The 24390-nt window shown below is 40.0% G+C and overlaps 2 protein-coding genes across 2 annotated transcripts in view; both read left to right on the top strand.

The window, feature by feature from the left end:
- Nucleotides 1–629: 629 nt before the first annotated feature.
- Nucleotides 630–11489, top strand: rpia (ribose 5-phosphate isomerase A (ribose 5-phosphate epimerase)). Its single transcript, XM_074692809.1, has 9 exons — nucleotides 630–846; nucleotides 2485–2545; nucleotides 2684–2739; nucleotides 2986–3045; nucleotides 3245–3309; nucleotides 4443–4511; nucleotides 5106–5247; nucleotides 9088–9187; nucleotides 9272–11489. The coding sequence occupies exons 1-9, from the start codon at nucleotides 718–720 to the stop codon at nucleotides 9367–9369; spliced, it is 780 nt and encodes a 259-aa protein (XP_074548910.1). The 5' UTR covers nucleotides 630–717; the 3' UTR covers nucleotides 9370–11489.
- A 1232-nt stretch (nucleotides 11490–12721) lies between these two features.
- Nucleotides 12722–24390, top strand: part of eif2ak3 (eukaryotic translation initiation factor 2-alpha kinase 3) — a 43679-nt gene continuing 32010 nt past the window's right edge. Inside the window, exon 1 of the mRNA XM_074692050.1 lies at nucleotides 12722–13225. Coding sequence (XP_074548151.1) covers nucleotides 12927–13225 — 299 coding nt within the window. The 5' untranslated portion in view covers nucleotides 12722–12926. The remainder of the gene's footprint in view (nucleotides 13226–24390) is intronic.

Here is a 24390-nt window from a genome sequence, read left to right as displayed (position 1 = left end):
TAAATACCATAAAATAAGTAAAAAAAAAATAAAATAAAAGAATGAGTTAAAAGCAAGATGATTAAAAAGAACTAAACTGTTATAAAATAATTAAAACAATTGCAATGAAAGTAAAACCAAAATAATGTCAAAAAGAAGTTATAATGGTAATAGCAGTAATAAGTGCAACAACTTTTTGGAAGAAATAAGATTCAAATTTTGATTTTTATTACTTTTTTCCCAAATTATTCTTTTATTTTGTAATCTAAGTAAGGGCTTTATTTGGATCAGTTGGGACTGTAAAGGTTTTGGAAGCCCGTTTCATAATATAATAAGAAGATTTGAAGTCAAAATTATGACCAAATTTTTTTATTATTTCTTTTCTTTCTTTCTTTTTTTTTTTTTAACCGCTGTCAGAAATGGGCTTCCATACAATGCACAGCAGTTTTATTTTGAAAATCTTTTGAAGTCAGTGCACTTTTCCTTTTGTTTCTTTTTCTTTTTTCCCCCTTTTTTCCCTCAAAATGAGGTTTATAATTATCTTTGTTCTTTTTCCGTGTCACTTTACTCCCCTTTTCAATCTTTAGATAACAAACCCAAATGTTTCAGGGGGTTAATTCCTCAACCTGTCACCCTCCGCAGCTTTGCGATGTTTAGCAAGATGGCAGGCATGGGGCAACTTCCGGTTCCAGGGAGGCTCGAGGAGCGAGGAGCCGTCGAATAAGAAGAGCGGAGGAGATGTACGCCTGGAGGCTGGCTGCAGCTCTGTGCAGCCGAAAACACGTGTGGATATTCAGTCGGTCCTTTAACATGGCAGAGGAGGCGAAGAAACTGGCTGCTTACGCTGCGGTGGACAACCACGTCCAGGTAGGGAGGATTATTCAGAGCCACACTGTTAGCTAACATGTTAGCGTTTATTTACATTCTAATAAGTGTTAGTTTCCTGCAGAGAAGTTAAAATACAGACATCTGTCTTCCTGTGTCCAGATGCTGCATGCTAGCAGAGTTAGCTAGCCCTAACAGTGTGTAGAGTATAGGAATAATCTGATATTATCTAACCTGCAGCTTTATGGAGGGATTTACCTCAGTGTTATGCATGGCCGCACAGAAATAGTTTGTTCCACATTAAGAGCTAAAAACGCTCAGCGTATGTTACAGAGGGCTTTAGCCTTTAGCATGAACTGTCTGTGGAGTTTGAACAGAGTACAAACACATGAGACCAGACAGCATGTTATGCATGATTTAAAGAAGCTGACTCGAATTAGAAACAGTAGCTTAGAGTCTGCTGCTGTAAGTCATTGCACAATTTATAGTAAAGTAGCATTTGGTCCTTGACCAGCTGGAAACAGAAGCAGGAGGTTTAGTGGTTGCTTCAGATGCTCATACAGCATGTGGATTTTTTTTTTTTTTTTTTTTTTTTACTTTTTTTTTTTTAATTAATATGGTTTTTATTATCTGGATATTGAGGCTGGTGTAGAAAATCTTTAACTGTAAGGAAAGCGTAATATCCCATCTCAGCTTTTTTTTTCATTAAAAACTCTTCTTTTTGAAAATTTTTGCAATCTTGGGTGAAAAAGTTAACACTTAAATGATTGTAAAACGAATGCAAAAACGGATAATTTCATGTCTTTTTATAATGAAATATTTTAATATAGCATGTTGAAAATGTCTGTCAGCCCTTTTACCTACTGCTACTTAGTAAATATGCATGCTAGCATACAAGCTGTTAGCATTAAAGAAATGACTTTAGTTTTTTTTTTTTCTTCATATATATTTTTTCTTTATATTTATATATATCAAAAAAACACTAATAAAGAGTACAATTTTAACACTCAAGGGGAGCCTTATACACTAACGGCTCCCTTTGGAAAAGCAAATGTGTTCTGCACAATACGGCAGCCAGACCATAATTCTGTTGTCATGACGCTGAACAGGACAAGGGGAAAAGAAAAAAGAAATGACTTTAGTTAACTTTTCAGACACATTCATTTTTCTATTCTAGGACACTTTAAATCATATATATCAATGTCAGAACTCACTCTTTATCAGTGTTAGTATATCTAGCCACATTATGTTACTTTTTCTGAGCCTTCAAGGTGCATCCATCACTTTTTTTTTAATCTGTTTTCTTTAAATGTGACAGAACTGACAAAACTTTGGGACAACTGTTAATCATTATTCACATATAACTCATTATTTTTATTTTTTTTATATACAACTCAGGTATAATTTCAAGTTTTTTCAACCTACTTTCAGGATAGCAACGTAAACTTGATCTAAATGAGGATTCTTCCTTTTACTCAGATATGTAAGTTACATGATAAAACTGCAAACACTGCAGCCCAAGTTTCGCTGGGGACAGGAACATTTTACAGATTTTTAATTTAGATAAAGATTTTAAAAAAGAGATTATCTCTATGAATCCAGCAAAATCCAGAAATATAAGTTTTTGATGATCATGATTTGAATCATAGCTTTCATCCTGATTTCTGTCTGTCTTCACAGAATAACCAGGTGGTCGGTGTGGGCAGTGGATCAACCATTGTGTACGCTGTTGACCGGTTAGGTGAGTCAGTATAACCCAGATTCCAAACAAATAATAAACATAAAGATGGAGCCACAGTAGTTGCAGCTTATGTGGTTTGTAATGATGATACATACAGTTAAAGCAAAACTTCTTTAAACTTTGTGTTTCTTATTCCAGCTGAGAGAGTTCGTCAGGAGAAACTCAACATTGTGTGTGTGCCAACTTCCTTCCAGGTTAGTTTGACACATTTCTGCTCTCTTCTGGTCTAAGAGGGTTGTGGTTCATCCTGGAGTCTCTGTGCTGTAACAAAGTGTTAAGCAACAACATGTGGTGCAACACAGACACTGTAGATACAATGATTACCACAGTTAAGATGCACCGTCTCCAAACTCTCTCCTTCTTTATAAAATGCTGTGAGGTGACCAAACAATCACACAATTTTTTAATGTCCCCTCATCCCTCTGCTCATCCTCCCACAGGCTCGTCAGCTGATTCTGCAGCACGGCCTCACGCTGTCAGATCTGGACAGGCACCCTGAGGTATGATGAGCTCCTTTACAAATTAATCTGAAAGCCTTGGAAATGAGGAAGGGCCCTGATCTCAGAGCATGTCAGTTTGATTTAGAGCACTGTCTGATTTACACCACTCCGACTGTAACTGCAGAAGAAGAGAGCATGAATGAGAGATGTTACCATTCTTAAAAACATTTTGCTCCATTTACTGATTCCTCGCACACAGCTGGATGTGGCCATCGACGGGGCAGACGAGGTGGATGCAGATCTCACACTGATTAAAGGTGGAGGGTGAGTATCTCCGCACCTGCTCACCAAAAGTCAAATAGTGTTGCCATAGACCAAGGGTCTATGAGCTGTGGCTCTGGCGCCTCATGCAACTCTTTGACTACTTTGCAGTGTCTCCTTGTAGCTTTAAACAAATATTTTTTACATAAAGATTTTTTTTTTTTTAAAGAGGGTATTGATGATTAAAGATACATACACTAATAAGCATGTATTAACATTTTGTCAAGCTAAATATTCATTATATCTTGTATCTAATTTAAATTGAATATTTTTTAAAAAAATCCAATTTTGCAAATGTGTTCAAATTCAAGTTTTTGCAAATAATATACCAAAAATTAACAAAAAGAATGGGTAAATTTTTTTGAAATTCATGCGAATTAAAACAAATAATTGATAAAATATTTGAAAATTTTAGAAATTACAAAAATTTCACACAATTTTGGCAGTTATCTAAAATTTCAAAATTGTTTGAAATTTTGGAAATTTCTCAAGTTTTCATTTTTGTAACTTTTCCACACTTCTGTGAATTGGAAGTATTTAAAAAAAATTGATTTTTTTTGTGAAACTTTTTAAAAAATTTTTTAAATATTATGCAACTTTTCCACAGTACAAAAGTTCTTGAAAACTTTGTAAACTCTTGAAGTTTCAAAAATGTCTCGATTTTTTGTAAATTCTTAATATTTCTTGCGTTTTAGAGTCTTTTCAAATGCTGCAAATTTTTAAAATTTCTCCCATTATTTTTTTCAAATTGCAAATTTTTGCAAATTTTAAATAATTTCTTTTTTGCAAACTTTTAAAAAATAAAAAATAAGACATCACTCCTCCTAGTATACATAGAATTTTGCACATGCTTCAAATTTTTAAAAAAATTCCTTTTTTAAATTTTTCCAAGTTTTTTAAAAATTCTAAATTAAAAAAAAAATTGCAAACTTTTGAAAAATAAAAAATAAGACATCACTTGTACAATTTTTTACATTTAAAAGAAAAAAAATGTTCAGATATTAATTTCTTAAATTTTAAGTATACATAGAATTTTACACATTTTAAAGTCCGGCTCTCGGCTCCTATGAGAGTAATAGTTGCAGACTCCTGTTGTAGACTTTCTGTCTTATTCTTGTCCCGTCTCCCTCTCACAGAGGCTGCCTGACTCAGGAGAAGATTGTTGCCGGCTGTGCGAAACATTTTGTTGTCATTGCCGACTACAGGTTTGTACCCTTCAGAGAATTTCAGATAAGAGAGAAGGAGTGGAAACATTTATCCAGCCGTCAAAGGAAAAGGAGATTTTAAATTACTGTGTACCAGATTGCAGAGAGGAGGTCAGTTTCTTCAGGGAACTTGTACAAAAGTCTCGAATTTCTTCTGTTTATTGGACTGGAATTCATGATTTGAATTTTCTGTTGGAAGCTGTTGACACTTTTTTTAAATAAGCAAGCGAAAGAGCAAAGAGTTTCTCTGTACACAGCCTCAGGGTTTCACTCAGCTCCACAGAAAATGAAATTTGCTGCATGTTGCTCTTTTAATCTCTTACTTGTGAATTTTTGAGCAAACTTTTCCAAAAGTGTTTTTGTATTTTTCAACCTTTGAGTTATTGCAGCAGCTTGTTTACCTCCCAGCTTTGTACAAACAGGTTGGACCCAGCAGATCTCATACTTCAGGATAAACTCTGAGGTTTAATCTGCATCAAAATGTGTATCCAGATTTGGCGTCCAGTCTCTACGTTTGATTACGCCAAATGTTAAAGTTTATTTTCTGTGACACAGGGAGACTGTTTAAATTCTGGTTTCTCTCCTCTCCTCCAGGAAAGACTCCAAAGCTCTGGGCCAGAAGTGGAAGAAGGGAGTCCCCATCGAGGTGATCCCCATGGCGTACGTCCCCGTGTCCAGGATCATCGCCAAACGCTTCGGAGGGGAGGCCAACCTACGGATGGCCGTCAGTAAAGCAGTGAGTAGAGACTTCACTCTTACTTTATATGTCAGTTTTATCTTTAACCCTTTCCTTTCCTGTTTGAGGATCTCACCTCCAATATGAGATGATTTAGAGCTCAAAGCTGTGATGGAGCAGTTGTTTCTGACGTTTGTTTCATTCAGAGGCTTGTGTTGATGCTGGACCTCAGTTTGAAAAAGAGTTTATAAAAATGTTGTGATGAAATTATTTCTTGCACTGATCCTTTCTGAGAGGAATTAGTGCCGCCGTGGAAACAACAAAAACATACGTATTAAACCTTTTTTTGTGCACAATTAATCTAAGGAACTTGAATGCACCCTGTGGAGTTTGTGGCCACTAGGGGAGCTGTTGAGTCACATTTTAACCACCAGCTGCCCAATTTGTCCACTTTTAGTGTGCACACAAGCACAGTTTGTCACATACAGCTCACATAATCTACTTAAGATCTGGTAAATTACAAAGATGACTCAAGTCGACATGGAGACATTGATCTGTGTTTTTGTTTTGTTTTTTTGATCATGAATTGCATCCAACAACAGCTAGAACTTGGAGTAAGATTCATGGAAGAAAAGAGCTTGAATCAGTTACACATTTTTCTGTCAAAGAAAATGTTTGTTAGAGCTCGAGGATGTTCACCGATCTTTTGGGGACTCGCGCTGAAAGTAAACATAAATATAGTTTGTTCAGAGGAAAACTCCAGAGGGCGTTTAAACGGAAAGACTTGTTCCAACTGTGGAGCATAGAAAGTGTAGAGTTTATTTGTTTCCCACTTTGTGTTGTTTACATCCTCTATTCTGAATGTTGAGCCTGGACGAACCAGTTTGATAAAACGTCACAGAGTTTCCTTTTTTCTTCACTGTAAAATCTTTGGAAAGTCGTTTTCACATTGCTGTAAAGACAGAAGCAGAGGAAGATTCAGTTCAGCTCATGAAGCTCTAGAAAGAGTTTAAACTTTGTCCTTTTCAAAATGAAATCAAACCATTGTTTGTGGATCAGTTAGGTTTCTCACTGTTAGAGTCACTAAAACCAACTCTGATTCAGCTGGCTTTGAGAGCTCGCCAACAAAACAACACACCTCCTTGTTTAGAAGTGTCGGCTGTTGTGTTTTGAGGTGGCGTTCAAGCACACTTGGACCATGAAGGCCAGTTTTTTCACAACACAGCAAGCACAAAGGAGTCAGTGTTGTCACATCCCGGTGAAAGTCGTTTCATTCATTAAATTTTTTGTTTATTAGCACAGGTTAAAAAAACAAAGATTATTAAGTTGTACAATGTCTCTAAGCCTAAAAAACGAAACAGTTAAAGAGACAACTCCACAACAACATAGATAATCATACTTTGTTCTAAAGGGTGTAGGATGACGTTAATAAAACTTTTCAAGTCCCAACACGCTAATCCGTCAGAGAATAAGTAGGAAATCTAAACAGAAGAAAAGAAAGTGCATCACAATACAACAAAAAAAACCACCAACACAGTATTTATTACTTAAACCTTTTTTCCATCTCTCTTGTATCCGCTTAGGATGAGGTTTGTATAAATCAGTTTGAACTGATTGAGTCGTCTTTTCTCTGTGGTTGTTCCACAAATTAACTAATACACAGTGTGTTTCAGTGTTAGTACGTACTGGCTGTTTTTGAAAAAACATAATCCTCTGAGATTGTGTTTATTTCCCTTGCCCTGTGGTAACTGAATCTGGATTACTTTGTGCATTATTAGAAGAGTTTTGAGTTTGACCAAGTCTATGAGTTTTAGTACCTATAGGAGTAAGAATGAAAGATGATGTTTGGCTGTGCAGCCTTGAGGTCACCATCTTTGCTTTCTTTTGTCTACCTCCTATACTCAAGTCTTCACCAGGGTCCGGATTTTGTCCCAGGGCCCTGTTCCCTGTTCCTTGTTTGGATTATTCCTTTTTAACACGTCTCCATCAGTGTCACAGCGAACTGTCTCATGTCCCGTCTCAGAGTAGTAGGGCAAATAGCCGACTGCTGCCACCTGCTGACACTAAGAAAACACAACTTTCAAAGCAGTGGCTCAACAGTGGCATGTTATTAGATTTTTAGACCAATTAAGAGAAACTGGATGATTTCCTACAGCTCACCTTACAGCATCTCAGTGTGTTGTAGCACAGTTGTTGTTCTACATCAATCATTTGTAGCCTGCCATTGACCTTTTATCCCAATGTTTGTGTCCTATGTAGGTTTTCAGAGTGAGATGTCACATAATTAACAGATTTCTTGAACTTACAAACAGCTGTATTCACACATGCACAAAACTCCTCAAATTTTTCTTGGATGGCTGCATGTGTGAACACAGAGCGCCCAAAATTTCTCTGGGATCTCATCCAAAAGGTTTTTCTCACCAGCCCCCCTTGTAAAGCAGGGAGCATTCAAAGTCAAACTTTATTTCTATAGCAAATTTTAAAACAACTGCAGTTGGCCAAAGTGCTGTACAGGCATAAAATCAAGATCAATAAAAACAAGAACAAAAACACAATCAATTAAAACAAACATTAATAAGAATAAGTGAAAACAGTGGGAAGGTAAAAGACACAATAAAAAGTAGAGGAGAAAAAAAAAAGTGACACTAAATAAAAGCAAATGAAACACTGGATGTCTTGCCTTGTATCAAAAGCCAATGCAAAAAGATAAGTCTTAAAAAGAGATTTAAAGCTGTCTGTAGTCTGTACGGCCCTGATATTTAGAGGTAGACTGTTCCAGAGTGTGGGAGCAGCCACCGCAAAAGCTCTGTCCCCTCTGGTTTTGAGCCTCGCTCTTGGAAACTCTTAAGGAAACTTCACTGTAAGGATAAGATGTGGTTACTTTGATGACGTGACTTGTGCTGCATGTGAAAGGAGAAATAAAAACCTTAGAGGTGGACGATGAAATTTTTTTCTTTGCACTAACATGGCTGCAGAAACTGCAGAAGGCGTAACTCAAAGTCTTAAATGCACTCGGCACCTTTAAGTGACACATCAAAAAAATTCTGCAAATGAAATCCTCATTTAAACCAAACATTTTCCACTTTAAAATCCACATAAAATAGTTCCCAAACAAAATTTTAAAAGAATGTCCTTCCTAAATCTTTTTATATCTCTTCTCTTTTTTAATTGTCCCCGTGGCTTTAAAGATTCTCGCCACAACCGTGCTTCGTTCTTCATAAGTCCTGTGTCCGGAAAAACACAGAAAGGACAAAAAACACAAAAAATAATTCGCAAACCAGGCACCGTTTGTTCTTCCCTTGGTCCAGCTCCATAGAAAAACTCAAAATTCAACAGGTCCCGAAACAAGAAGCCTTTCAAAAATAAAATCCTTTCTTTGCAGTGGAAAATTCAGCCCCGAAATGGCAACTTTCCACACGTTCACTTTTACTTTTTTATTTACTTTTACATTCTTACTCCTTTGGAAAGTACACTCTTTTTTTTTTTTTCCTTAAACCTCTGTAACAGTATCGCTGCAAAGTTTTCTGACATGACACTCTCTTGCTTGGGCGGTGTTTCCTGGACCTCCCCTCCCCAGCTATGCTACATCCTTAAATAACTTTTTTCCTAGGTTGAAATTATAGCCTTGACCCCATCTGAACCTTTTATCACAGCGGAAAAAAATTAACAATTGACCACAAAACGACAGTAAACAAATCTCTTTAGATCTGTCACACTAATTTTTTTCCCTCTTTTCTGACACACACACAGAATACCTATCTAATGTGGCACCATCGCAATGTTGTGCCTCTTACAGTGTGTTTCTTCATCCCCCTTGAAAGATATTTTCAGTGCGCACACATGAGAAGAAGCGCTGATGATCAAACTGCCAGGGTCTGAGTTTCGTTTTGTTCCTCTCAGGGTCCCGTGGTCACTGACAACAGCAACTTCATCCTGGACTGGAAGTTTGAGCATGCCCAGAACTGGAAGGAAGTCAACACGGCGATCAAGATGATCCCAGGTGAGACACTCACCGATGAATGAGACTGAACAGACCTGTCTTTGCTCTCTGGAGTCCTCAAACATTTCTGTCTCTGTCGTCCAGGTGTGGTGGAGACGGGGCTTTTCGTCTGCATGGCTGAGCGAGCGTACTTCGGGATGGAGGACGGGAGCGTGAAAGTTCGGGATCTTCCTGTAAACTGACACATCTCCCACGCCGACCTGCGACCTCACTTTTCCCGCAAGTGCCGTCTTCCTGGTTTGATCTGCACTGAGCTGCACGTCCTGCAGAACTGAACCGAACTGTAGCAGAGACATTTACTTTCACACATCTCCGACAAAAACGCGCCGCAGCATCTCTTGATTCTTCTCATCCTGCATGTGGTGCTTCTAATTCTGTGAGTTTAAAGTGCCTGATGAGGAAAACCAAGAGCTTCTGAGACATTAATTTTTTAATCACTTTGAATTGTTGCTCGTTTTGGCCGCCTGCTCTCACTGGGAGTGTTGGCTCTTCCTGTAATTAGTGGATTAGATCCAGTGTGGTTCTCGATCACTGCGGTGCTGCTGAATGAAACAAAGGTGTGCCTTGAGATTTATTTGAAGTCTTATTAAACAAAATGATGCCATTAAAGTTACATTTATAAAACTCATAATCATCCATCACATTTTTCTCATCTGCTGGGCTCAAGTCCAGTCGTCCAATCAGAGCTCAGAGCATCATCAGCTGATATGCCTTCGAGTCTTTTTCTGTAATTAGACCATAGAAGGGGGCGTTGTATGAACTGTACACTACTGCACAAAGAAGTTTTGAATTTTTCTCATTAATATGCTAATTTAAACAGCAAGAAGTCCCAAAATTAATGAGATCCCTGACAGTTTTAGGAAGCCCTGTGGTGTAGGTGTGGAGACATGTAACACAGCAAACACAGTGTTGCGGTGTATTGACATATTATACCACACCGTGATGTTAACAGCCATCTCAACACTTAGTTAAAGAAGGAAACAGAAACCTAAAAAAGAGCTTTTCAGAAACCCTGTGACCTCAAGATCAGGTGAAATCCTCTCCTCACCTCCTGCATCACACTGTAACATCAATCTTCCTCCTTGTTGCAGCGCCTGCTGTCACCTTTTGTCCTACAGCTGCTCTCCGCTCTCTGACTGACGATACAAGAAGTCATTTAGCTTCCCTTGATTACACACACGCTTCCTCTTGAGGAAGATTTGCACTTGTTGGACAGCTGTTGTGCAGACAGAAAAAGGTGTAAATTTATTGTGAGCATTTCAGGGTTTTAATCTGGAAATGATTCTTTCCACCAGAGCTGTCCGTGAGCAACCATCTGTAGCTTCTGGTTAGATTTTAGCCTAATCTTATTGTCTACAGCTGTTTGATTTCAGTGTGTAACAGCCGGTGTTACCTCTTTGCAACTGTTTCCTGTGCAGCCGCTTTCTCTGTAACTGAATGTTTGCTCTTGCATGTACTTCTTTCTGCTGTGTCGCTTCATTGCGTGCCTGTAAGTAACATGCATGACCGTCTCTTAATCCTTGTACAAGCAAACTCAAAGTCATGTGCCATTTGAGTATTTGCTTTATAACGTAAACACAATATTTCTACGTAATGATGGGCACATGCTTCTACACGTTACTGTAATTATGAACTCAAGTAGCTCAAACCTGAATAACACTGAGTATATATAATGTGCCTTGTAATGCCAACACAACATAAAAAAACAACTGTAGCATAATCTATTGATTGTGTAGCTCAGACTATCTTGGGGTTCAAACTTTATCACTCAGTTTCAGAAGAGACAATAATTCTGTATGTAAGTGTATTCAAATGCAATAGTTGCAGAAAAAAACATTTAGTGCAGTGTAGTGTAGTTTATCCCCCTCCTGTTTAAAAAAAAGAACTCATCCACTCAGTTGAAGCTACTCTAATCTTCACAACTATTCATTTTCTGTCCTGATTTCTTCATTTTTTCACCATAAGACAGATTTCTTTCACTTTCAGTAACCTCACAATGCCTTAAAAATGGTTTAATCTCCATGTTTTATATTGTTTTGCACAGCTGTAAAGGACTGAGCAACATCAAGACTGGGAAAAAGTACATTGAACATATCTTTTTTGTTATTAGGTACAGTTAATATTCTACTTTGGTTTAAAGTTTACTGAACTCTGAATGTATGCCTCAGTCAGGGTCCAAATAAGTCGTACACCCTGTTAGATAATTTTCTCACCAGCATTTCTTTCCCCCTCTTTCGTTACCAGCTGACTGTGATAATGATTTTGCTGTGAAGGTACTTTTATCTCTTGAAAACCAATAAAGGACCAAAATGTTAACATTATGTCTTGGTTGTTTCCTGATGAGTCAGTAAAAATGAAGTTCTTGTCATTTTGTCAATAATCTGTTGTCGAAGAGGAGTTCCAATATCCAATCCTGCAACTTTGACAATTTTTTTGTGTAACTTTTGAAAGTTTCTAGCTGTGCACATGCAGACATTTCTTTGACAGTTGTCTTTATTTGTCTGAGTTTTTGAGACAAGGTAGTATATATATTTTTTAAGTTTGGCCAACAAATGAGGGAAAGTATATTTAAGACAGTAAAAAGGGTGTGTGCTCAATTTTGCCTGCTAAAGATAGAAAGGTATTAAACTGCAGTTAGGAGTACACGATGCAGTTCCTATTTGAGCCCACAAGAGGGTGCCAGAAATGCATGCATTTGGCTGCAAATAGTTTAACTACCCATGCTCAAAGTATCATTTTAAATCATTTAACTTATTTAAAAACTTATTCTACAAAAACTGAGCAGCTGCCTGTCTGGTTGTGCATGATTTACAATAACTGTCATGTCAGTTGTATGCATCATAACATAAATTTGATTTACACAGTTTCTTTTTTTGATGTTTTTACATAAGTATATTTTATATGAGCCTCAATTACATAATTGTTTCTTTTCTTTCACTGAGTCATTGAGTTATTCCGTCATGTCATGGTCCTCCTGTTTGTTTATCCGAAACTCGTGATCAGGAACAGGAACTGTAACCATCATTTACAGTGAGGCCACGTTGATGCTTTCACATCGACTGTCTTGACAACTACTTTTGATTGACAGCTGAAGTGTCCAATACGATGCTTAGTTCGAGTTGGTGAGGACAAAAACTGACCAATAGCGTCGCTGCTGATGAACAGTCTCTCTCATTGGACAGGTGACTGCATATCCTACCAATAGTACTTCAGCTCCAGGATTCGCCATCGGGGACGTTTTTGCGTCATCTTGAGCTCTCCTTGTTTGCCAGACACCACTGCGCCTGCGTTAATTTGACAAACATTCGATTATCCAATAAGATTCACTGTTTGGGGGGCTGGAACGTTCTGTTCCCGCCTCCCCGAGTGGCGGCTATTTGGTACAATGACATTGTGCTTAGTATGCGAGTACGCTTGATTGACAGCAGAGCAGCCAATGAGAAGAGGCCATATGACTTTTTGACGAGCAGACTGATTTCACCGTCCAATCCCAGTGTAGAAACAAGGCGGGACTTCGCGTTACCAAGGCAAGTCTGAAGTGAAGTATAAAGGGAATAACATGGTGTCCCAGTGGCTGTTTATGTTTACTTAAAGAACAGATTTGCTAGGGCGTTTTGCAAGGCACAACGGGTTTTCTTTAAAGCTGCAGATTTTTATTGCACTTTACGTTTTTTATGTTAAGATTTACAAGGCCATTGGCATGTGAATCTTTTATTTCACTGATGTGCCAATCTTACAAATGGAAAGGGGGCTTCACTTTGGCATCTCCCTCGTGCTCCTGCTGTTGCTGAAAGCCCTCATCGGATTCGGGACCTCGCAAACTCAGGGCTCCGCTATAGGGAGGGAGCCGCTGTCTGCCACCCGGGGTTCAGGTTCGACCTCGGGGGAAGATGGTGCAAGAGTCATGGAGCAGGGCTTGGAGAACCTAGCCGCCCCGGTTATTTACGCAGATGTTACTGTGGAGGACGACGATAACGGGTCGACTGCAGAAGCCGATGAATCATATGGAGAAAGTAACGGAAACGTCCAACCGACGAGGTAATTAAAATACTTATGTGTGCTGGGCAGAGAACTGCCCCACTGCTTTTAGACTCTCACAGTGTGACACGTAGTGGCTTTGGAATTTTAAACTTCAGAATTAGCAATGAATAAAAGCAACTGAATGTATTATTTAATGCGACTTTTCAATTTAACGTTAACTTTTAAGCTAGCTAGAGTCCAGTCTCGCGCTCTTGGTCGCGTGGTGTGTATCCCTCCGCCCAAAGCGCTGCACTCAAAACTTGTTGTGGTTTCAGTTGCTGGAGTTTCACTTCAAAAGTCATTGGCCGTCTTTTATCCACAAATTCTTCACAAATTGTCTTTTAGCAGTTTTATATGAACAAATTTCACTTAATACTTCTAACAGCGCGATATTAGAGTCCAAAACACACCACCAAACAGTGTTAAAGGGAAAGATTTACGTGGAAAAACGTTGCGGAGTTTCGACTGTCATTTGACGTTTGGAAAAAAATAGACACCGTGCATATGTGGCTGACATAACCGCTGTTTTCCAATATTATCAGAGTTATTTTTTACCTCAAAAATAAAAAATAGCGATATATTGGAGCCCACATGTATTTTCAAAGGGGGTCTGCAGGGCATGTCGGGGCAAAACACGCCCCTGTACATCGACCTGAAAGTTTTGGGGCTACGCAGGTTGTTTGTTGCTGTCATAAACTGACATTTAATAGCTGATAATGTGGTTTTGTTGTAAATTTGGTACATGAACCACGTGTTAATTAAGGGAAACTGGTAAATTCAAGCGTTGCTGATATGCATTGACAGAATATGACCAAGAACATATACAACATATGTAGAAATTACAATAATACAATAACAAAACGTGTTGAGAGGTGAGAAAATTAAAGGGTTAATAGAAAAATATAGAAATAATGTTGCCAAATAATGCAAAAAGTGATGTCCTGTCACTCAAGAACATACATAAGCACATTTATGTATTAATCATACTTGAAGACTTGCAGCAAGCCGACTTTGTTACTGCTGTTTCCTATCAGATTAACTTTTCCTGCTTAAACTGAGTTAATTTTCTTTCCATTATCACACCAGAATCACATTAAATGAAATGAGGCATTCCTAACCACTTTAAAACAGGGTTACTGTCTCCATGGCTTATCTCCTCTTATCAGCAGAAAGGCGTAGTGGAGAAAAGTCAACTTCATATGAAGTGGAAGTCTGTTTATTCAATTAAGCACAGTTAAGTGTGCAGATGAAGGGAGTGATAGTGTTTGTGGTAGTTAAAAGCTGTGACCAAGTTGCCCTGCAGCACATGAATGAGAGTGTTTGGGTTTAATATTGAGATGTCGCATTAGGTGCTGGGATGAAACGCAAGTTTTAGAGAAAAATATTTTTCTTAAGAGTCAAGCTTTAGCTCAAATTGAGGAGTTTGTTATGTATATAAAGTGAAAAATTATTATAAACCAAAGATGAAAATTTGGTATGTGTACCCCTGTTGCACCAACAAGAAGATTCCTTCATAAGAAGAGCACGTTTTACTTTATAACGCATTTTCAGGGGAAGGGCTCGCTGCTCAGACAAGATATCCCCCAAACCCTGCCACTCAAAACTTTACTTTTCAAAGAGTCCACAGGTTTTTGAACCCTGTCAGACCTTCCTGCTGCTGCTGTTTCCCAAACTCAGATGCCGCTCTTGGTGCAGTGGGTTGGGCATTGATTTTGTCTTCCTTGGTAAACAGTAGCTTTGACGCCCACCTTAGCTGCTTGGCGCAGTCTGTTCCTCATGTTGTTACCTCTCCCTGCCATGCTGCTCTCTTCCCCACACTATTACAGCTGCATCTGCTGTGAAAAAGGTGTCTGGAGTCATTCTCATTCAGCGCCTTTTCTGTGTTGAAGCACATCAGGTCTTTCGCTCGATTATTCCCTGTGTAGTTTTATAAATGAGCTGTCTGCTTTTCAGGAGGAAGTTGGATCAAAGTCAGCTGAAACATTGAAAACCCTGCCAGTCTGACTTTTTTGCAGGAGTTTGATGCTGATACTAAAACTTGCTGCTGTTGTATCTACCTCCTGATCACCTCATGTGCCTTCAAAATACAAATTCAGGATAAGCCTTACTGTTTAAACTCTGTGCATCATCAGATTTAGAGCTGCAAATGACGGTATAGAGGTGACACACGGTGAAGGACTTCAAGGATGATAAGAATTCTTCTTCCCGTCATCTTTGGTACAGAAGCAAAAGGAAATCGAAAGTAATTAGCAGAACAGTTTACTCTTGCAGGATCGGTCTATTCCCTTGCCAGGCACCTCAGCTGCTGCAGAAAAACTCCTGAGTGACATCCTGCTGCTGGTCACACCCTGCCGCTGCTCCTTTACTGCGCCTGCATATATTCCTTTACACAGCCTGCCTCAGACGCTCTCTGGTTGTTTAATTTCCTTTCTAACTTTATCACAGTCTGTATCTCTCACTTTCTCTTCTCCTCCTCCTGGGACTTCTCTCTTATATTACAGCAGTTATATAACAGTTAACCTGTCACTTCTTATTGGCTTTGAGTCATTTATATCCACCACTTTATTTCTAATTTGTGAATACTCTGACTAATTGTGTGATTAACGCTGAAGAGCATTCGACTCGCGCCAGTTTTAATACTATACAGACTTGTTTGAACACAATAACAAGCAGTTAAACTGACACGTCGAAGCCAGTAATGAAAGAGAATTAACAAAAGAGCCTGCGAGGCATATACAGTCAGAGTGAATAAGTGAATAATTCATTAAAAAGCCTGTCTGTATGACAAGAACATATGTACAACATGAAGGATGGAATGAGAAAATAATGAACTTGTGAAAAGTCTTTCCAAGTGTCAAAACACAGAGCGGGAAATTATTCTCTTTATCGTTCACTCTCCTCTCATCCTACACCTGATGCTTTCCCTTCACCTACACACACATGTGTTTCTTTTAATGCCACCCCCTGAGCATACACTCTGCTCCTATGCTCTGTTTCCATCCATCTGTCAGGAGAATTGGGGTTGAACTTTGAAAATGTCACATGAGATGAGACGTGATTTAGGCATCTCCCTGCAGGACGGCCAATTTATACGGATAAGACTTCCTTGTTGTCAGGAAACACATTTACAGCAGGAGAGAAGATGTCTTTCAGATTGCAGACAACCTGGCTCATGAAGGTGAACTTTGACCCTTGATGGACTCTGTAGGAAAGAAGTTGAGATACAGGGATGCTCAGAAAGTGTAAACACTTTTAAGAAGTAATTATTTCTACCGCCAGGCTTAATGACGTCACTCTGTTAGGAGTGTATCATCCCTCTCCTGTGTGACCTTTCAGTGCTCTACCTGCAGCAGCTGCTGTTGTTCAAACAGCCTAGGTCTGACCTGCCACCCTCTAACAACAATTATTCTGCTTATTTATCCGATACTTTATGGATCCCCTTATCAATTCAGCCTGTGAATTTCCTCAGTACAAAAAGTTGCTTGACAGGTTTTCTGTTTCAACAACATTTAATAGTAAACAAATTAGGGATGGGTACCTAATTAGGTACTTTTATAGGTACCGACCAAATTCTGTTCAAACTACCAGGTATCGATTCATGTAAAACCAAAAGGTACCATGTTTAGGTACCTAAATGCATCCTTGTGACTGTGAGGGAGTGGAAGAGTAGGTGATTTTCCATGCTAGACATGAACACAGCATTACAAGGTTATATATTGAAGAATACTTATGTTAAAATGAATTTTTTTTATATTTCATTTTTAAACAAATTGATATTTTTTTTACCACATAAAGACAAAATAGTACCAAAACTTGGTTTTATTGAGTACTGGTACCGATTGCCAGGTACCGGGCATCGATTCCGTATTGTTTCAAATGTGAAAGGTACCCATCCCTAAAACAAATATAAAATTGGTCACTGAATCTGGGTATCTCCGGACGTAAATCATTAAAAATGAGTAAAAATCGCACGTCACGTGACGTTGATGTCCTGTTTTGTGATTTGTTATTGTCTGAAGTAGGCCATCTAGTGTCTTGAAGTGTTTATAGCAATTCTTTGAGCTGTAGCTGTTTGTTACAATTTTTTTCTATATTTATTGGAATGTCAATAACTTTCAAATAACTTAAAAACAATGAACAAAAAACAGTAAAAATAAGATGAACACTCTGTTAAAAATTGCACTTGAATTAAAAAAACAATAAATTCTCACTTATTCAGCTCAATTATTCTAAATGCGCCAAATTGAGGTAACTAGACTGTTCAGAGTTTGGGAAGATGTTTCTCCTCTCATCCCAAAATACAAAAACAAACACTCATGCACATGGCAATATATTAAGGCCGACAAAATTATTGAGTTAATGTCATATATTGTAATATTAGTTGATTTATTGACGATTGTCCCAGGCCTAGTAGCTGTTGCATGTAGAATGCAAAACTTAAAGCGGAAACTTGGGAAACTTATTCTCTGTCTGCTAGGTAAAAGTAGCTGGGGCGAGTAGTCATAGACATATGGTCCGGCTGCTGGAGCTCAATGTAAAGAATCAATAAGGGAATTGTTAAGCATAAAGGCTAATGATGCCAATGGATTGAATCATTTCTTATTGATTTGTAACAGGAACCTGTTATCAATACCCATCCTTAACCTCTCTAAAGAGAAATTTGAAAGTCATTATTTAAATTAGACTCCAAACACCAAGTTCAGGACTTTTGATCCACTTACCCTCTTTAGAAAGAGTTTTAGTGCTTTGTTGACAGTATTACCCCTCTCAGTCTGCTTCTCTCTGTGTTTTAAAGGAACGGACCTCCAGTAAAGCCCTTTTATTTTCTTCCAAATTAGATTTTGGAGTGAACACTTCAAACACACTCTGCTGAAAACATCTCATGCGGACAGCTTGAAAAACAGTCTCCGCTCAGATGTCAACGTTTTAAAGTTTCTGTCAGTCGCACTTGTTTTTTTTCTTCTTCCCTCTCCCTCCGCCGCCCTCTTTTTCCTGTCATCTATAAATATTCTAGATGTTCTCTTTGATCCAGAATCAGATTGAGACGAGCGCTCCTCTCATGTCGGCTGACGCCTGTCACCTCACCTTTATACTGCCTCCTATATGTTACAAGCTCCACTCTGGAGACTTGCTGTTTACACCTGTCTCTATATGCATGTGCGTGTGTGCATGTGTGTGTGTGTGTGTGTGTGTGTGTGTAAATCATGCATGTGACGGTGCTGCCAAGTTTGACACCGCCGGCGAGCGCTCTGCGGGGGCCTGCAGCACCTGTGGGAGTACTTGGAGGTGAGAGGGGAGAGGACTGCAGCTTTGTTTGAACTTGCTACCCCTGCCGCCACCCTACCCCCTACCCTCTATACCCCACCCCCCCTCCTCCACACACCACACACCACACACCACACACCCCCCTCAGGGCCCTGTAGCAGCAACAGCTCTTCTGGGCCGACGTGCTCGCCGGCTGGCTCCCACCAGCCTACTGCTTAGCAACAGCCAATCGGCCAAGCTGGGTGACATGTTGGCCAATTGCGTCGGAGAGAAGGGCTAGTGCTCAGATTTTGAGTCCGCCGCATGGGTCTGGCTATAGTTAGGTAGAGGAGGAGGAGGAGGGGATTTTTTTTCTTCTTTTGGCAGAGAGAGTTTATTTCCTAGTTGTTGTTTTTTTCCTTTACTTTGTTTCAGTACTCCTCTGTCTGTAACCAGGGAGATGTTGTGAGTTTTATTAATAGAAACTGTCCCCAAAATAACAGGTCAGGATGAAGAGGATTGAACTCCCTGTGGGAAGTTTAATCCAGCACTTCAAACTCAGTTCTTAAACCTCGGCGCGTGTACGGCAGTAGTTGTACAGTGGAGAGGTCTGGATCTATTACAAGAGCTGCAAAACTCAGTAGCCCTTCAAACAAGCTTATATAATCTCTTTTACCCTCTTTCTCCTCAATGTCCTCTGCTTATATAATCAATTCTCTAAATTCATGTCAGCTTTAAATTTGTTTTTCATCATGATAGTGTCAATCTTAACTGGAGAAGAGCTAAAGCTGGCTGAAATGTGCTGTTGTTTACGAGATATGATGACCTTTAGTGTCATTGCCCCTGACTTCTTGACTTTCTCTGCACTTTATGAACACGGTGTGGCTCGCTAAAGTGCATGCCTGCCTCACCTTTTGAAGTGCTTGTTTCATAACAGTGTCTGGAGACAGAAATAGTAACCCGTTCTTCATTAAGGAGATGCAAAACAACACTGGCTGTGAATATAATTACCAAGAGGCGTGAATTTATTAGGTCAGCGGCTATTTTGGTGAGCCGGCAGGACCCATCCTGCAGCACTGCAGTATGGGTGGGGCAGAGGCAAAAAGGTGGGATGCTCAGAGAGAGGAAGGGAGGGAGGGAGAGGAGGATAAAAACAAGAGTTAGCTGCTAGTTAGTAGGACCATGCTGCCTTGTTTTCACTCTCGATGGCTGTTCACTGCTTAGCAACAACGAATCAGATCTCTGGATCAGAACTGCAGACCAGCCAATCAGCAGGCAGGAGCGTGGCGCCATAGAGTTTGGATTTTACCACGTGTGAGAGGATCTGAGTTAGGGAGAGGATGGTGGCAGTGCTCTCAGTGTGTTGTATGATGGTACTAGAAGTTTTTTTTTTTTTTTACAACAACCACACCCTTTGCTCTGCTGCAGTGACCCTGTTGGATGTCAGGGTGATTGTTTTTGAGCAGACTGAATATCTACTCTTAAACACCTTTCAGCTCAGTGCCAAAGCAATGAAATGATCACTTGTTTTTTTAAAGATAAGGAGGGCAGTTATATAAACCTTCAGGTCGTATTAAGCTGTGTTTAACTGCTGCTGTTATGTCATCTGTGATTATTAATGTCTCTTTCAGCTTAGTGTGACGTCCCTGCCATGTTTAATCTAGTCTTATTATTAATGTTTATTTACGTTTGACATTGTTAGTCATGTTTGCAGAGATAAAGGCAGGGCTCTGGTTTCATGCTGTGTTATTGCCTGCAGGTACTTAAGTCTGGAAATATCCTACATTGAATTATGGGATTAACACAGTTTAAGACTTAAAGGGCTCTAAAAGATGCATGAATTATTATGTGCAGGTCTCAGCCTTCCAGGCATCCTGAGAGCCACAGCTTTCACTAGTTTGCAGCTGCTTTTTTTTCTTCTTCTTCTTTAATGAAACTGGACCTCAGTAGAGCTGAAACGATTCCTCGAATGATTCGAGGTACTCGATTACAAATAATATTCGAGTAATTTTTTCCGCCTCTAGGAATCGTTTAATTTTAAAAAGGTCAAAGAGTGGTATTTCAAATAGAGCCGAGGCCATATTAAGAGAGTTTCAGACCCCTCAAGCTACCTCTTATACAAAATAGCAACTAGCAACAAATCTAGCTTCTTTTCTGGAGTTTAGAGACTAATGGGTCATTCTACGAAACGGGTGCCATTTGGGTCCGCAACATTTGATGAGATGTCCAAGGCACAAAAAGTGTGTTTACAAATTTTGGAGCTACCAAAGCAAGTGCTCTTGTTGACATGCTGTATCAGAAAATTCTATTTCTTAAAGAGAAAAAAAAAAAATTTCATTTGAAAAATAACTGCTATTCAACTAAACAAAAATGTATTTTATCCGATTACTCGATTAATCGATGGGATTTTCAGTAGAATACTCGAATACTAAAATATTCGATAGCTGCAGCCCTAGACCTCAGCCTAACATTAGGTCAATAAAACATTCAGAAATGAAATGCTGAAATGCTTAAATGCTTGTCCCTTTCCTTCAGAAATAGCCCAGTTGAAAGGAATGCTCTGGTGCAGCTGGTGGTGCTGGGCGCGGCCGGCTCAGAGCTGCAACCATAACTTTCTCCCCACGTGCTCCCCATGCTCTCGTATTTTTGTTCTGCCTCTCGGTGGCTGCTGACTGGCAGCTGCGCGGCAGCAGAACTCCACACTCTAGCGTGCACCCAGGCTGCTCGCTGTTGCATGGTTACAGGCTCCTCTGCCCTGCCATTGGCTCACAGTCTGCACAGCTTCCCCTGCATTGGCTCACCGAGGAGGAAAACACAGCACCCATTGGCTGCAGAGAAATTGACGGCTGTTGCCATTGGCTGGGCTCTACGGCTCCAGCTCCTTGGAGACTCTGCCTGTGTAAACATCCTGGTTGATTCTTTCAATGGAGAGTGTTTACCAGCAGCAGCAGCAGCTCGATTTTTGCCGGTGTGTGCAGACTGAGGCTGAGCGTCTCTGAGGAGAAGAAAGTCTGGAGAGAGGGAGGATAATTGGCTCCCTGCTCCGCCGTACGCTTTGTGATTGAAGAAGCACCCTGCACTATTATGACACTTTGACAGCGTTACAGGCGGGGACGCTAACAACCCTCAGTCTGTTGGCAGCCACACAACTCACTCTTTTTCTCCTTCTTCACACTCCACTCCAACATCTTCTTCATCGTCTCCACCGCCTGCATCTGTCACTTCGGCGGCAGCAGCCCCACACGCTCCGTGTTATCCCTTCGGTGACAAGCAGAACAGCCGAGTCTCGGACTCAGACGTGAAAATAAACCACCTCAAGTTCTGACTGATACAGTGGGGCTGTTTGTTTTGTTTGAGTTGTTTTTATCGTTCAGTTTGGGGCTGTTTTTGTTGCCTCTTCTGCTGCTCATTCTCTCCATCACCATCAGGCTATCTAAGTTGTAGAGTTAAGTGCCCCCTCCCATAAAGACCCCCCCCTTTCTTCTTCTTTATCTGGAGTACAAAGAGTCACACAAGCCTTTGATCTTCCTCAGAATAAAATTCTTCTATCTCCTCTATCTCATCCTCCTCTCATCTCTGAAGTTGAACTCGATGCTCCCCCTGACTTCTTCCACTTCTACATTCACAGCATGCCTTGAAGGGGGGGGGGGGCGGATCCAGCCCAACGAAGACCGCCAAAGCTTCCACCCTCTCAGAGAGCCGACTGCTTAGCAACAACCAATCAGCCTAATATTTTTGGCAGGGTCTCGCAGCCAATCGAGGGGGTGAGAGAAGGGTTTTAGCACTCTGTTTTTATTGGTGGCTGCGTGGAAAAACAATGTTGTTCTTAGTACTCTGCACTTGAGTGCTCGTGGCGAGGCCGATAAAGCAGATTTGGGGAGATAATCTTGGCTTTGATGGGGCTGAAAGACACATGGCTCATTACTGTTAAGCGATCTGATTTGCATTTTTATGCAATCTTGCAGCTTTAGTTGAGCTGAAACAAATAGCTCGGTCCAGAGTAGGACTTGTTACTTCATGTGAGTGTGTGAAACATGAGAGAAACCTTCCCAAAATTGATCCACTCCCTTTGAAACAACCCATTTCTTAGTTCTGGTAAAGCTTTTACATCCTTGAACATGCCCCTTCCCCTCCTCAGTGAAAGCCGTTCAATATGTAAAGTCAATAAGAGATTATAGCCAGTGGGTAGCAAATCACCTGCTCTATCTCTGTGATTGATAGCGCAGGTGAGATGGCAGCTGTCACACTGCACGTAAATTAAGATGGAGAATCACGTTTACAGTCTGAGCTTGGGAAGTGAGCAGGTCTTACACTCTCACTTCTTCCCCACAGACTGATGTCGAGTTGCCCTCAGGGGGAGGCTGTTAAAACCTCACATGCCCCAGCGGCCAACAGAGGGAAGCTCTTTTGGCCCCAGCTGTGTGGATGTGAGGCAGCGGATGCTTGGAGTCAACCGACCCTCGCTGGTTAAATAAAGCTAAAAGCCCCGTTGACAGCATCTTCCCCAGACAGATACAAATCAATAGTCAGGAGGTGGCCACTGCCGGGGCTAGCTCATGATTGACAAGCAATGCGGCAAAACCCTTCAAGTTAGCGAAGGGTGGGGCTTGGATGTGTCGATTAATTCCAGTCAGTCACTGTTTTTCGCCTGGAGTTACCAGACGGGAGGAGGAACGTGAAACTTGATGTGTGTGGAGCTGAAGAGGACGAGCACTGATCTGTACTTTACTACTGATGGAGAAAAACCGGCTTCACCACCATCCATCATGAGAGGAGGTTTAAAAAAAAAACTTTCCTCAGGGGTAAAGCTCTGAGGGGCTCTGTGAGATCCTTAGCCTATTTATCATCTGACAGAAAACATTCGACACCAGCAGCTTATTTTTGGCTGCACTCTGTGTCTTTGCCGGCAGTGAATCGCAATTAAAGGTATTGAAAATCCATCTACCCAAACCTCTGAGACCTGGTTTCGTTGATTAGATTGGGAACAATCAACATTCTTTTTTTTTTAACTTTAACTCTTGTAATTCACTTTATTTCTTTGTGTCACAGTATATTTTAGTGGTATTATTTAAAGGTGTATTTCACCGAAATGCTTATACTGCTTGACTTTTTTTATTTTTTTGGTACTTTCTCTCTGATTGTTTATAGTTTATGATTTGCCACACAAAAACAGAAAAAAACAAGTCCATAGAGGCTAAAATGTAGATTTAAGTTTTAAAGTGTATTCAAAGAGATAAGAAGAAAGTAGTATGCTCAATATGTACTTTTGTCTTTAATGTTATATATAGTACTTAAAATGTTCTATGGTACAAATAAAAACAATAAGTGTGATTTGCTAAGAAAACCAACAAGAAAAGAAAAAGAATCACATTTTTTCTTTTTATCTTTATGATTTTAAAGCTCCTGTAGGGAGTTTGTCGATGGTGGAGATGTAAGCTGAAATTCACACTGAAGCCTTGGTATGACCTTCAAAAGTGAACAAGAGTGTCACAAAGAAGATTAGTTTTTCTTTATTAAAGTTATTTAATGTGCCATTGGGTAGGTGTTAGACAGTTGGATCAAGTGCATTGTACCACAACTGCCATTTCCAAAATTTCTGCATTAAAAAAAAATCACTTAAAGTGATACTCCAGGATGGAACAAGTTGGGTCCTATCACAAGGTTTAGGGCAGAAATTACCCCTACAGCAGTGTTTTTGTGCAGCAGAAGCCCAAACACCCCCTCCCTGCTCCTCTGCCGGTTTCCTCTGCACTCCGACGGGGCCATATTTTACTTGACCAAAAACACAAATAAACAGACTCCCACCAAAAAATCTGATATTGGTCTGCATTCACGCTTTATTTAGAGAATTTTCAGCGCGCTACTTTCACACAAAACACCGCTAAATAAGGCTCTAGTTCTCATCGTGTCTCTTCGTCCTGGCAGACTACCTGTGTTTG

Source organism: Halichoeres trimaculatus, unplaced genomic scaffold (genome assembly GCF_033239565.1).
Source record: "Halichoeres trimaculatus isolate MK-OKI-2021-1 unplaced genomic scaffold, fHalTri1.1 fHalTri1_scaffold_17, whole genome shotgun sequence".
NCBI lineage: Eukaryota > Metazoa > Chordata > Actinopteri > Labriformes > Labridae > Halichoeres > Halichoeres trimaculatus.
The sequence above is the reverse complement of the archived record's forward strand: the minus strand, read 5'-3'. Positions and strand labels throughout refer to the sequence as shown.

Excerpts from the sequence above, each read along its gene's own strand:
- rpia (XM_074692809.1), top strand. The coding sequence starts at position 718 with ATGTACGCCTGGAGGCTGGCTGCAGCTCTGTGCAGCCGAAAACACGTG. Across the intron at positions 2,740-2,985 it reads GTGTGCCAACTTCCTTCCAG|GCTCGTCAGCTGATTCTGCA; the intron begins GTTAGTTTGACA and ends ATCCTCCCACAG. Across the intron at positions 3,310-4,442 it reads ACACTGATTAAAGGTGGAGG|AGGCTGCCTGACTCAGGAGA; the intron begins GTGAGTATCTCC and ends TCCCTCTCACAG.